The sequence below is a fragment of the Coregonus clupeaformis genome, chromosome 36 (assembly GCF_020615455.1).
Source record: "Coregonus clupeaformis isolate EN_2021a chromosome 36, ASM2061545v1, whole genome shotgun sequence".
Taxonomy (NCBI): domain Eukaryota; kingdom Metazoa; phylum Chordata; class Actinopteri; order Salmoniformes; family Salmonidae; genus Coregonus; species Coregonus clupeaformis.
Window position 1 is genome coordinate 20,637,352 of NC_059227.1, and position 13,923 is coordinate 20,651,274.

Below are 13,923 nucleotides of genomic sequence, written 5' to 3' on the forward strand. Positions count from 1 at the left end.
GGGTCTGAAAAACAAAATTAGGGCCAGACTAGTTACAATCATCTTCTCACATTACCATTGACAGTTTTTTATATTGTCTCTTTTTGGTCCATTTAGATTGTTAATGTAGATTGTATACATTTCTTTTTTACAAATGTTATGGTTAAAAATGTTCATGTTTTACTGTGACTTGTTGTAGGCTCCTAAGTGGACCATAAGGTTAAAAACCAAACCAAACTTAAGAACACTAAAAAAAATTTTTTTTAAATACAACGAAGTAACTCCGCCAGAGTCACTTTTGGGTCACTTTTGCCGGTCCCAAGCCCAGATAAAGAAGGAGGGTTGGAATTGTGACATAAAAAAAAACAAGAATCGACAGAAGAAAGTGTGTTCAAAACATATTTAGGGTGTTTTTTACTCACTTTTTGTCTCTCCCACCTCTCTCCTACAGCGTCCATCACAATTACATGCACATGACAAATTTTGCAAATTAGGTGATGACGTCATTTAGCGACTTCTAACGACTTTTAGGACAGCCAATAGCTAATTTCCTTACTGAGGAGTTGGCAACACTGTTAAACTCCCTTTCTCCTCAATCTGAGAAAACACTGAAGAGAGAGGTATGTGTTGCAGATTACTCCTGTGTAGAAGTCCATAACGTTAAATAAATAAAGCATCCCAAGGTCAATGCTATAGGTATTGTTATAAGGGAGTGTGAGACTATTGAAACATGTAACTTTCAGAGTGTATCGTTGTTACTGATACCGTTTTACAGAGTGTTAAAAAGTATTGCTGTTGCTAGCTAGCATGTCTTTCTGTGATGCCGATGGTTAGCTGAGCTGCAGACATATGCTAGCTTTGCATTATGGGAGATGTAGTTTTAGCTCTCTAAGGTCTGAATGGGGTAATGTTGTTTCACGTTGTAGCTTGTTTGTATTACACTGTTTTTGTATATGAGTTGTTGTATTTTAAAACTGTCAACACTGAAATTACCTAGCAATGTATTGGAGATGTGCATTGGAGACTGATGTATTCCTGTCCTGTCTTTTTCAAAATGTTATTGCAGATCTACATAAAGGCCAAAAAGACAGCCTTGGTGTCGCTCTTAATTTCTTGGTTCTTCTGAGGTACATATAAAGACCAATACAGATGTATGAATGTCTGTTTATTAAATGGGTAAATAATTTAATCCATTTTCCATTTCATGAATTTATTCACAGGTAAATAGTAATATGCTCTAAACTGCTCTGGTGACAAACAAACTGCTGCCCTGTTTCCAGTCGTCCACATGGCTGGGAGAACCTATTCAAGTAAGTAAATACATTTCGAAAATGTAAAAAAACGATGTATTATTAGCTAACTAGCTACAGTGCAGGCTAACTCAAATGAGCTGCTAGCTAGCTATCTAGCTAACTTTACATACTGTATAGCTAGCTAGCTAAGTGAATTAAATATCACCAGCTACCTAACTTCATATTAGCTAGCTATCTTTCATTTGTAGGTAGCTAGCTAACAGCAATGGAGGAGGGTGAAAGGATAGCAGCCCCAACTGTCAAAGTGAGAGAGTAGGCTATTCTGGATAGGGCAGGTACTTTTGTGTAGGTCCAGTCCCTAGAAGTGAGGACAGAGATAATAGTAATATAATATTCAGTGCTGTCTAATTTGAGTATAATGAAGTCTGTTTCTTGTGATGTCCTCAGATAGAGAGCTTTGAAAGCCTGTCTGCAGATGAAGAGGTCCCAATGAAGAGCAGTGGTTCTCAGTCCTGGTCCTGGGGACTCAAAGGTCCTGGGGGACTCAAAGGGGTGCACATTTTAGTTTTTGCCTTAGCACTACACAGCTGATTCAAAGGATCAACTCATCAAGCTTCAAGTGGTATTTATGTATTCATTTGTGATCCTTGATATTATCCTGCTGTTGTCACATGCAACATATGCACGTGTGTGCACATGCATCCACATGCATCCATCTATCCAATGTTATCATGATTTGTTATAGGATATATTATACTTCAATAATCCACAATGACCTGGTGTTGTAAAAGTCTAATAATGACATTATCTTCCATATTCCTACAGATACCTTGCAACTGGAGATTCCTTGAAAACGATTGCCTACAGTTACCGTGGTAGGGCACTACAAGGTTGGGTGACCAGGGCCATCTGGGATTGCCTCCTTGGGGAATTCAGGCGTGTGAAGGCTACCTGTGTCCTGCATAACTTCATGAGAATGGACATGAGGATCAGGAGGGGATCTGCAGCTCACCACGGTGTGCCAGAGGAGAGGTCTGCTGCTCTGCAGGATGTTTCAAGGATGGGGGCCAACATCGCAGCACAGGAGGCAATCCATGTGCAGGAGATCTTCACCTCCTACTTCTTCAAAGAGGGTGCTCTACCCTGGCAACACCATAGACTACACTATACACAACCAAAGGCTCTTTTAAGAGCCACGCACATTGCAATAAGAGTATTCTTCCATTTACTTAGCTATGTTAATATTCAATTCCCAGTTTCTCTCCCTTTGATTTCTACTTCTCAGGTGAGGGTGCTGTTTAGGTAAGTGTGATGTCTGTACAAAAACAAAACAGGCTCTTTTTAAGAGTCACCCATATTGAACAAATGTGAAACAATTAGACACCTTATAACCCACACCTACACCCTCGTGTATCAATCTGATTGATGGATTTTGTTGTGCAGTAAGCAGCAGTGGCGGCTCCTGAAAAAATTCTCAGGGGGGGCAATTTTTCTGATGATTTAGGTGACCTACACACATTTAAAAAAAAGATATGTCCAGCAACAACATGAAGACAGGGGCAGCATATAAGTCAATACCAGAAGCATTTATTGACTGATCTCAAAAGTGTTGGCTTACCAGGGTTGGTGGAGCCCTCAGTTTCATCTTTGCCTCGCAAAGCTAACTCAAACACTCCATAAAACTTCACACACTGGATTAGCCGGCTGAGGATGTGGCGGTTCTTGCTAATGTCGTAGTAAATATATTTGTTATAGTGAATATGGAATATGATATGTTGAGTAAAATGTTGTGCTAAGATCTATTTAGGTCAGGAGCTGGTTATAAGTTATGTTCCTATCCAATAACAATGGACAAAAGGGTCCTATCTTGTCAGCCTTGTCAGCAGGTGGCCAAGGACAACACCCACGCCATAGGCCTCTCAGTTCTTCCAACTCACGAGTTCTTGCTCTGAGGACACACACACACACAAACACACACACACACACACACACACACACACACACATCATCACTGTTAAACACACACACACACACACACACACACAAAAATCCCCTCTCTTAGGCTGAACATTTGAAGACAGAGAACCCGACTCAGAGCCAATGCAACAGTGACAGTAGCCTGGAGGGGACCTCGCCCAACTCATCAGGACCAATCAGAAGATCAGAACTACTAGATTCAACCTACTTCATTTATTGCATAAAATGTCTGCACACAATGTTTCGGGGCTCTCTTCAGAATAATAATAATAATAATAATAATATGCCATTTAGCAGACGCTTTTATCCAAAGCGACTTACAGTCATGCGTGCTACATTTTTGTGTATGGGTGGTCCCGGGGATCGAACCCACTACCTTGGCGTTACAAGCGCCGTGCTCTACCAGCTGAGCTACAGAAAGTGGATACTCATGGATGCGCATCGCAATTGTAAAATGTCAACACAATTGGAGACACCACGTCATTTTGGAGACATGTTATTGACAGTAAACTATTGTAGATGCGACTGCTAACTAAATAAAACATTTTAGCTGGCTAGCTAATCATCTTAGCTAAATGTGGGGCAAACAATTCAGTTATTTACCGTTAATTTGAGGGATTGGGGTGAAAGAAATCGAGTTACATAGTGATACTTTACGATATACTGTATTGACAATATCGCAATATTTTAGCGCTAGTTGGCTGTACCTGCACCAAAACACCATTATTGTTCCTTCATAGCTTGTTCTCAATCTTTTCACATTGGGAGCCAATTTGTTTTCAGCACTTTTATTTCCATGACTGATCAAAACTCGTTCTCATGGCTTTCTGATCCCTCTGCAACAGACATATGGTGCGCAATAAAATCACAGTATCGAATCGCAATACGTATAGAATCATGAGACTCGTAATGCATATATCTTATCGTGAGGTCCCTGGCAATTCCCAGCCCAAGTTCATTTGCCACAACAAATCTCTTCGCTAGCAAACGCGATGTCTTCTCCAAAACGGCAATGTGTCTCCAGCAATGTTTACTTTTTTGACGTTTCTATGGCATCTCCACTTTCCAAGCATATATGACCACATGTAATATTTTGGTAAGTGATGCAAATAGTGAACTATGTAGGGCCAGGATGTAAAATATATGTAGCTGCAGCAATTTCTCTTATCTGATATGGTAAGTAATGGGGCTTAATGTATAGCTCCCTAAGAGTTTGACGAACGGGTCCGTGCACGCGATTCCAGATATCTTTACCTCTGAATAAACTGCCTTTATTATACCATATCCACCCTGTCCAAAGTCTCTACTTGGTCTCAGTTCTCCAGTAAACTTGTGATTATCAACACTAACCTCATCGTTGTGGTGGCGGACAGCTAGCCTGTATCCCTCATCCAGTTGAGTGGCAATGTCTTTTTTCGTTCAGTACAATTTTTGGAAAATCCTCGGGTGTAGGACTTTCCGCCTTTAGTAGAAACCTGTTGAATTATTAAATTTGGTCTGGGAGGTCCTAATTGTTTCGTTGCCAATTTATCTTCATTTGTTCGCCGACAAAAAGGAACTTCTTTCAAAGACACAATCCGCTCTTTTCTTGAGTTACGTTCATGGTTACGTTACGTATGACGAAAGCGCGTAAGTGCAAGCCCTCAGACACCCATAGAGATTGTATTGAAAGCTCTGAAATTTGAAAAAATAGATTTTACATGGGAGTCTATGACAGACTTCTGGGCGATTTTCAACCTGACTGAAATCGCCCCAAAAGGGGGAGCCATTTGAAGCACGACTTTAGCCTGAATCGACATTTAGTGGCAGTGTGGCACTGTGGCAGATCAGACGTATAGATTACAACACTGATAACTACTGTTGCCGTGATATAATTGATTAGAAAAAAATCCCTTCCTTTTCCCGTTTGGCAGTGCGTCGCCCATATCGCCCTATTGAACAGGCCGCCCCTGGTAAGCAGGCTCAGGTGTATTACTGTGGCTCCTTCCACCTTCAAAGAATAGGCAAGAGGACCAACCATGGAGAATAGTAAGACACTTCATTATTTCTATAAGTACGCTATATTTTTGTCCTCGGGCGTCTGTGTATGTTTTTCAGTATAAAGTACTCTGCAGCCACTTCGTGTGGACACCAGGTGAGGCCACACACACAGATTCCCTGTTGAACACTGTCTCTTTAACTACCTGATTTTCTCAATAACAGTCTCAATTTATCCCTCTCCCCGTTCTCCCTAAATCCTCTAGGTTATATCAGCTGTGTCGGTCAACCCTCCCGCATCTGAACTGGCTACATAGAGGGCACAGCATGATCAGAGGTGAGAGGTCACTTGGTCGGGTCAACAGGAAGTATTACTAAAGAGATGCTTTACATTGAAATACAGATAGAGATGTAGTAGTCCCAGAGTTAATGATCCAAGGTCAGTTTTGCACTGTCAGTCATCATGATTAAGATGACTACCAGTGTTAGCATGATTAAGCCTTGTGTTTTTTTTTATTCTATCTCTCTCTCCATCTGTCTCTCGTCTGCAGGTATGTTTTGATGTGAGAGAGGATGCCAACCCCCAGTCCTGTCATCGCAACCTCACCCACCCTAACATAACCTTCGGGGCCAACTGGGGGCCCAAGGCTTGTTAGGAGACACAGCTAGAGACACTATTATGTAATTGTGATGAACTGAGAGAATATTAAGTTTAGTAGCACTGTAGTTCATTAATCATATGCTCTCTTCCCTGCTCCTCTGTTCTTACCTCTTTCCCTTTCTGTCTTTTACACTCTCACACCTCTCTTCCCACCTCTTTCTTCCTGTTTTTATAATGGACAACAGATGTGCATTGAAGTACAGATTGAACTTGTATTTATAATATTTCAATGATATTTATAATGCATATATTATGTATTTATAACACTTGGATAATAAACTTCTTTCAATAAATCTTTTCACATTCTCTACTGGTTGAAAGTAAGTCTCTCATTTGATGAAATACTACACCTATCCTGTGTCCTCAGATCAGTGCAGATGAAGGAAATTAAATATTGAGAATAACCGGTTTTAGTGTTTACATGATGCATAGGAGGTGTAGTGTACAGTTTAAATTCTGTTTCTGTATATATATGAGTTACAAATCAGCCTTTAACTAGTTAAATTATGTTTCTAGTCTATTACATAGTTACAATGTGTAACCATTGATGTCCCAGGACCAGGATTGGTAAACACTGTTGAAGTGTATAATTGTAATACATCATGCAGACACAGCATCATTCAAAGACTGGAGTTTGATACTCCTGGAATTGGATATGATTGAAAAAGAATGTCTCACAGACATTCATACCTGAACTGCACCTTTATTTGCCAAGGAAGAGTACATGATCAGTTAAGATATTCAATGTACAGGCTACAATGTGGGGATCTAATGCTTGGTAATAACTACATGTATTTACGACTTGCATTCTTGGCACAAAGTTATATTATATTCTACTCAATCCATAGGCTTAATTAATGTAATTCAGACTGTTTTGAAGTTGATACAACCGGCTATGATAGCGGAGGTTCATAGCCAGGTTCTGAACTAATATTTATACCAAACATTTTAGGGTCCATACACAGATCGGCCACATAGCTAGCTACATATCCATAGGCATACAGGTATTTTTATCCTCCACTGCACAATAAGCAAGAAAATAGTTAGCTAGCTACGTTACTTCAGCTGCCTTGCATAGCAAATATGAGCAAGGCAAGCTTACAAAATGGTACATTCAATTTGCAGTAAATGCTTTAGCCAGCTAGCTTTCTAAATAGCGATTTTCGTAAATGTACTTTATAACAAAAATATGCATAATCTTTTGTCTCTACATTAACAAACATATTCCTCTCAACTGTACATTTTTTGCATGATTCGTTTTGATGTTATAATTACTTACATTTGCTTCCATCGTAGTATTTTGTCAGCCAGCTTTGCTGAAGAAAGTCTCCAGCCCAGTGTTGCCAACTCCTCAGTAAGGAAAGTAGCTATTGGCTGTCCTAAAAGTCGCTAGAAGTAGCTAAATGACGTCATCGCATAATTTGCATAATTGGCCATGTGCATGTAATTGTGATGGACGCTGTAGGAGAAGGAATAATGTCGTGGGAGAGACAATCTGTCATGATTTAACTGGATTTGAACCCAAATGCAGACCACTACACCGAGCCAGAGAAGGTTTAACAGGTTTATTTACAAAGTTCAATTTGTCCAGGTTTCCAATAATAGGGGAAGAGCAAGTCCAGGTTTACAGGGAGGGTAACAGATCCAGGTTCAGAGCAGGTGTGGTACCGTAATGTCCTAGTGTCCGTGGTGAGTCCAAAAGGAGGTCCGGTAGTGGAAAGCAGGATGGTGGTGGCAGGAGTGAAGTTCCAATAATCTGTGGCACAGGAGAAAAGTAACTAGAACAGGCCAAAAAACACAAAGGGCTAAAACAAGCAGGTTGAGTCAACAGCCGAAACTAACATGGTCGATCTTGACTATGATCTGACGATGAGTGGCAAGTTTGACCGGGTCTTAAAGGCTGAGGGTGATTATGGTGAATGAGCTGCAGCTGGAACCCTGACTCCCGCACACCAGACTTCACTCCTGCAATCAAGGACAGACAGAGGGGAGGGGAAAAGCAGAGAGAGAGAGCTACCTAGCAGCAGTAGGCCTAACAGTACCCCCCCTCTCACGGACGCCACCTGGCGGCCGACAGGGTTGATCGGGATGTAACCTATGAAATTCACGGACCAGAGCAGGATCCACAATGAAGCTCCTGGGCACCCAGGAACGTTCCTCAGGACCATAACCCTCCCAATCCACCAGTTACTGGAAACCATGACCCCGGCGGCGAACATCCAGAAGTCGCCGGACAGTGTAGACAGGACCCCCGCCCACGATCCTGGGCGGAGGAGGGGGACGAGAGAGCGGGCACAGAGGGCTAACCGACACAGGCTTAATCTGGGAAACATGAAAAGTGGAATGAACCCGTAGGGAGGCAGGAAGCTGTAGCTTAACCGCGCAGGGTTTAACAATAGACAGTATCTTGAACGGTCCTATAAAACGCGGCGCCATCTTCTCAGACTCCACTTTCAATGGAAGATCACGTGACTTAAGCCATACCTCTTGACCAGGAGAGTAACCGGGAGCCTGGGACCTGTGACGATTGGCTTGCCTCTGCATGTACGACGAAGCTCGGGACAGAGCTACCCTGGCCTTCCTCCAGACCTTGAAGCAGCGGCGCATGTGGGACTGCACCGAGGGTACCGCCAGTTCCCTCTCTTGAGAAGGGAACAGGGGAGGTTGATAACCCAGAGCACACAGAAAGGGAGACAAACCAGAGGAAGCGTTAGTCAAGGTGTTATGAGCATATTCCACCCAGGGGAGCATGGAGCTCCATGACCCAGGGTTAGACCCTGTGACACAGCGGAGAGCGGTCTCCATCTCCTGGTTCGCTCTCTCGGCTTGCCCGTTGGTCTGGGGGTGATATCCAGAGGACAGGCTGGATGTGATGCCCAAAGCTTTACAGAAAGCTTTCCATACCTGGGAGACAAACTGGGGACCCCTGTCAGAGAAAATATCAGTGGGTAGACCATGAGAGCAGAACACATGCTCAACCAAAATATCAGCCGTCTCTCTGGCAGTGGGCAGTTTAGGTAGGGCCAAAAAATGAGCGAACTTAGAAAAACGATCAATCACAGTAAGAATGACAGTCTTTCCAGACGAGGGGGGAAGTCCAGTGACAAAATTCATAGCAATGTGTGACCAGGGCCGGCTGGGTATTGGCAGAGGTCATAGATGACCAGCGCTGGCCTGGGTGGAGTTCTTACTTCGTGCACATACCGTACAAGCAGCAATGAAGGCTCGAGTGTCCGCCTCCATCCTGGGCCACCAGAACTTCCGTCGCACAAAGTCAAGGGTCCGCGTAACTCCAGGGTGACAGGTAAGGGGAGACGAGTGAGCCCACTGAAGTACCTGGGAGCGAGCAGACTCAGGGACAAACAACCGGTTAGGAGGACCCCTCCCAGGGTCAGCTTGATGATGTTGAGCCTGTCTAACAATCCCTCGATGTCACATGTGATGGCCACAATACTGCAGGTAGGAGGCAAGATGGGTTCAGGGTTACTACCAGTATCAACAGCCGAATGAACACAAGACAGGGCGTCAGGCTTGACGTAGCGTGACCCAGGATGGTAAGACAGAGAAAAATTGAATCTCCCAAAAAAATAGTGCCCACCTGGCTTGACGGGGGTTGAGCTGCTTCGCTGACTGGATGTATGCCAGATCTTTATGATCCGTCCAAACGATGAAGGGTTGTTCCGCCCCTCCAACCAATGCCGCCACTCCTCGAGAGCCAGCTTAACGGCCGAGCAGTTCCACGATTACCAACATCATAATTCCTCTCTGCCTGAGAAAGTTTCCGTGAAAGAAAAGCACAGGGATGCAGTTTGTTATCTTCAGGAGAACGTTGTGACAACACCGCACCTACCCCAGTGTCGGATGCATCCACCTCCACGACAAACTGGCGGTCGGGGTCCGGCTGCATCAGAATGGGAGCTGAGGCGAAGCAATGTTTCAGTTCTTCGAACGCTGATTCGGCCCCTTCATTCCAAGCGAACGGTAGTGAGATGGAGGTGAGAGCGGTGAGTGGCGCCGCAATGCGGCTGTAGTCCTTGATGAACCTCCTGTAGAAGTTCGCAAACCCCAGGAATCGTTGAAGTTGTTTGCGAGTGGAGGGGGCTGGCCAGTCCGTGACAGCAGAGATCTTAGCTGGGTCCATCCGCAACTCCCCCTGAGCTATTATGTAACCCAAAAAAGAGGTCTCAGACACATGAAATTCACATTTCTCCATCTTCACAAACAGTTTGTTCTCCAACAACCTTTGCAACACCTGGCGCACATGCAGTTCATGTTCCTGGGAGGACTCTGAGAAAATCAGGATATCATCCAGATAGACAAAAACAAACCGATTCAACATGTCCCGAAGGACATCATTGACTAGTGCCTGAAAAACAGCAGGGGCATTGGACAACCCAAAAGGCATGACCAGATACTCAAAATGTCCCAAGGGTGTGTTGAAGGCAGTCTTCCATTCATCACCTTTACGAATGCGGACCAGGTGATACGCATTTCGTAGATCCAGTTTGTAAAGATAGTTGCACCATGAAGGAGGGGAAAAGCAGAATTAATTAAAGGCAGAGAATATTTGTTCTTAATGGTGATGTTGTTAAGTCCACGGAAATCAATACAGGGTCTGAGGGTCTTATCCTTCTTTCCCACAAAAAAGAATCCCGCTCCTACAGGTGACGAGGAAGGACGAATAATACCTGCCGCCAAGGAGTCCGAATGTAGTTCTCCATAGCCTCCGTCTCCGGGCGGGAGAGATTGTACAGGCGACTGCTGGGGAGAGGGGCTCCTGGCTGGAGGTCAATGGCGCAGTCGTAAGGGCCGGTGAGGAGGAAGAGAAGTAGCTCTGTGTTTGCAGAAAACGGATGCCAGGTCATGATACACATCAGGGACAGCAGAGAGATCCATGGACTCCAGTGGAGGTTGAGGCACAGTGCTGGCAGGGGTCTGAGCAGAACACAAACAATTCACATGACAAAATGTGCTCCATGAAACAATTCTACCTGTCACCCAATCAATGTGTGGATTGTGTCTTATGAGCCAGGGGATACCAAGGACCAGGGGGTCTGTGGGCAGTCAATGATGTGAAACTGAATGTTCTTCTGATGATTACCCGACACTCTGAGACAAACAGGCACAGTCTGATGAGTAATATGGGTCAACAATTGTCCATTTAGACCCTTAGCCTGCAGCGGACGGTCCATAGGTACAGTCTCTAAATCCATTTGTTTAGCCAACTCTCGATCCAAAAAGCTTTCATCGGCACCAGAGTCCACCAGCGAACTAACAGGGAAATCCTGGGACTGCCACTGGAGGGATGCCTGGAGCAGAATGCGGGGAGAAGAGGAAGAATCCGCTGCTCGGCTCACCAAAACTTCTCCCATTAATGATGAGCCGGCCCTTTTCCCGGACGAACTGGGCAGGAAGGAACGAAATTACCTGCTTCTCCACAATACAGGCAGACCCGAGCCTGAATACCACGTGCACGCTCCTCTGAGGACAACCGTGCACGACCCACCTTCATGGCTTCGGGTTCAGTGCTCCTAGTATCGACTCGGGAAGACTCAGCCTTCTCCATAGGGAAGAGGCGGGGAGGAGTTGGTTGACGACAGACAGGCTGCTTGGAACTACCACTCCTCTCCCGGCGGCGCTCCCGAATCCGGTTATCCAACCTGATGGTGAGTGAAATAAGATTATCCAGCGTAAGCGATTCATCATATGACACCAATTCATCTTTCAAGGTCTCAGCCAAAGCATTAATGAACACTCCTTGTGAATGCCTCGTCATTCCAACCACTCACTGCCGCTAAAGTCCGAAACTCCACTGCCATCTCCGCCACACTGCGAGACCCCTGCGAAGAGAAAACAAACGTTTAGCAGCCTCCTTGCCCCGTCGGGGTGGTCGAAAACCTTCCTCATCTCAGTGGTGAAGGCAACGTACAGTGGGGAAAAAAAGTATTTAGTCAGCCACCAATTGTGCAAGTTCTCCCACTTAAAAAGATGAGAGAGGCCTGTAATTTTCATCATAGGTACACGTCAACTATGACAGAAAAAATGAGAAAAAAAATCCAGAAAATCACATTGTAGGATTTTTTATGAATTTATTTGCAAATTATGGTGGAAAATAAGTATTTGGTCAATAACAAAAGTTTCTCAATACTTTGTTATATACCCTTTGTTGGCAGTGACACAGGTCAAACGTTTTCTGTAAGTCTTCACAAGGTTTTCACACACTGTTGCTAGTATTTTGGCCCATTCCTCCATGCAGATCTCCTCTAGAGCAGTGATGTTTTGGGGCTGTCGCTGGGCAACACTGACTTTCAACTCCCTCCAAAGATTTTCTATGGGGTTGAGATCTGGAGACTGGCTAGGCCACTCCAGGACCTTGAAATGCTTCTTACGAAGCTACTCCTTCGTTGCCCGGGCGGTGTGTTTGGGATCATTGTCATACTGAAAGACCCAGCCACGTTTCATCTTCAATGCCCTTGCTGATGGAAGGAGGTTTTCACTCAAAATCTCACGATACATGGCCCCATTCATTCTTTCCTTTACACGGATCAGTCGTCCTGGTCCCTTTGCAGAAAAACAGCCCCAAAGCATGATGTTTCCACCCCCATGCTTCACAGTAGGTATGGTGTTCTTTGGATGCAACTCAGCATTCTTTGTCCTCCAAACACGACGAGTTGAGTTTTTACCAAAAAGTTATATTTTGGTTTCATCTGACCATATGACATTCTCCCAATCCTCTTCTGGATCATCCAAATGCACTCTAGCAAACTTCAGACGGGCCTGGACATGTACTGGCTTAAGCAGGGTGACACGTCTTGCACTGCAGGATTTGAGTCCCTGGCGGCGTAGTGTGTTACTGATGGTAGGCTTTGTTACTTTGGTCCCAGCTCTCTGCAGGTCATTTACTAGGTCCCCCGTGTGGTTCTGGGATTTTTTGCTCACCGTTCTTGTGATCATTTTGACCCCACGGGGTGAGATCTTGCGTGGAGCCCCAGATCGAGGGAGATTATCAGTGGTCTTGTATGTCTTCCATTTCCTAATAATTGCTCCCACAGTTGATTTCTTCAAACCAAGCTGCTTACCTATTGCAGATTCAGTCTTCCCAGCCTGGTGCAGGTCTACAATTTTGTTTCTGGTGGCCTTTGACAGCTCTTTTTGGTCTTGGCCATAGTGGAGTTTGGAGTGTGACTGTTTGAGGTTGTGGACAGGTGTCTTTTATACTGATAACAAAGTTCAAACAGGTGCCATTAATACAGGTAACGAGTGGAGGACAGAGGAGCATCTTAAAGAAGAAGTTACAGGTCTGTGAGAGCCAGAAATATTGCTTGTTTGTAGGTGACCAAATACTTATTTTCCACCATAATTTGCAAATAAATTCATTAAAAATCCTACAATGTGATTTTCTGGATTTTTTTTTCCTCAATTTGTCTGTCATAGTTGACGTGTACCTATGATGAAAATTACAGACCTCTCTCATCTTTTTAAGTGGGAGAACTGCACAATTGGTGGCTGACTAAATACTTTTTTCCCCACTGTAAGCGTTGCAAATGTCCGACTGACTCTCTCCCAGACCGCGGATCCCCAGGAACGAGCGGAACCGCTAGTAGAGTTGATAAGGTAGGCAATACGGGCTCTTTCTGAGGTGTAGGTGAGGGGCTGTTGTTCAAACACCAACGAGCATTGAGTAAAAAATTCACCACAGGTTCCCATGTTCCCGTCATAGCGCTCTGGAGCAGGAACAAAAGGCTCTCTGATCTGGGCTGGAGGAGCCGGAAAAACAGGCGGAGCATGAGAAGGAGCAGTTTGTATGCCATGAACAGGGGTGCATTATTAACTTGGGTAGTAAGGGCAGACACTCATTGGTGAGTAATTGAACCTGATTAAGCAGCACCTGACTGTTCTCGGATATAGTCTTAAACAGGGTATCATGTTGGCCAAGTAAAATGCCCTGATTGGCTATGGCAGTCCGAATTTGAGTGCATTCTGGGGTGGTATCCGAGCTACTGTCTGCTGGGTTCATGTTGGTCAGATCATACTGTCATGATTTAACTGGATTTGAACCCAAATGCAGACCACTAC

At 44.5% G+C, this 13,923-nt stretch overlaps 1 protein-coding gene across 1 annotated transcript in view; it reads left to right on the forward strand.

Annotated features, from left to right (window-relative positions):
- Positions 1-2,208: 2,208 nt before the first annotated feature.
- Positions 2,209-13,923, forward strand: part of LOC121552631 (methyltransferase-like protein 24) — a 72,571-nt gene continuing 60,856 nt past the window's right edge. The window contains exons 1-2 of the mRNA XM_041865603.2: positions 2,209-2,378; positions 5,307-5,343. Coding sequence (XP_041721537.2) covers positions 2,209-2,378; positions 5,307-5,343 — 207 coding nt within the window. The remainder of the gene's footprint in view (positions 2,379-5,306; positions 5,344-13,923) is intronic.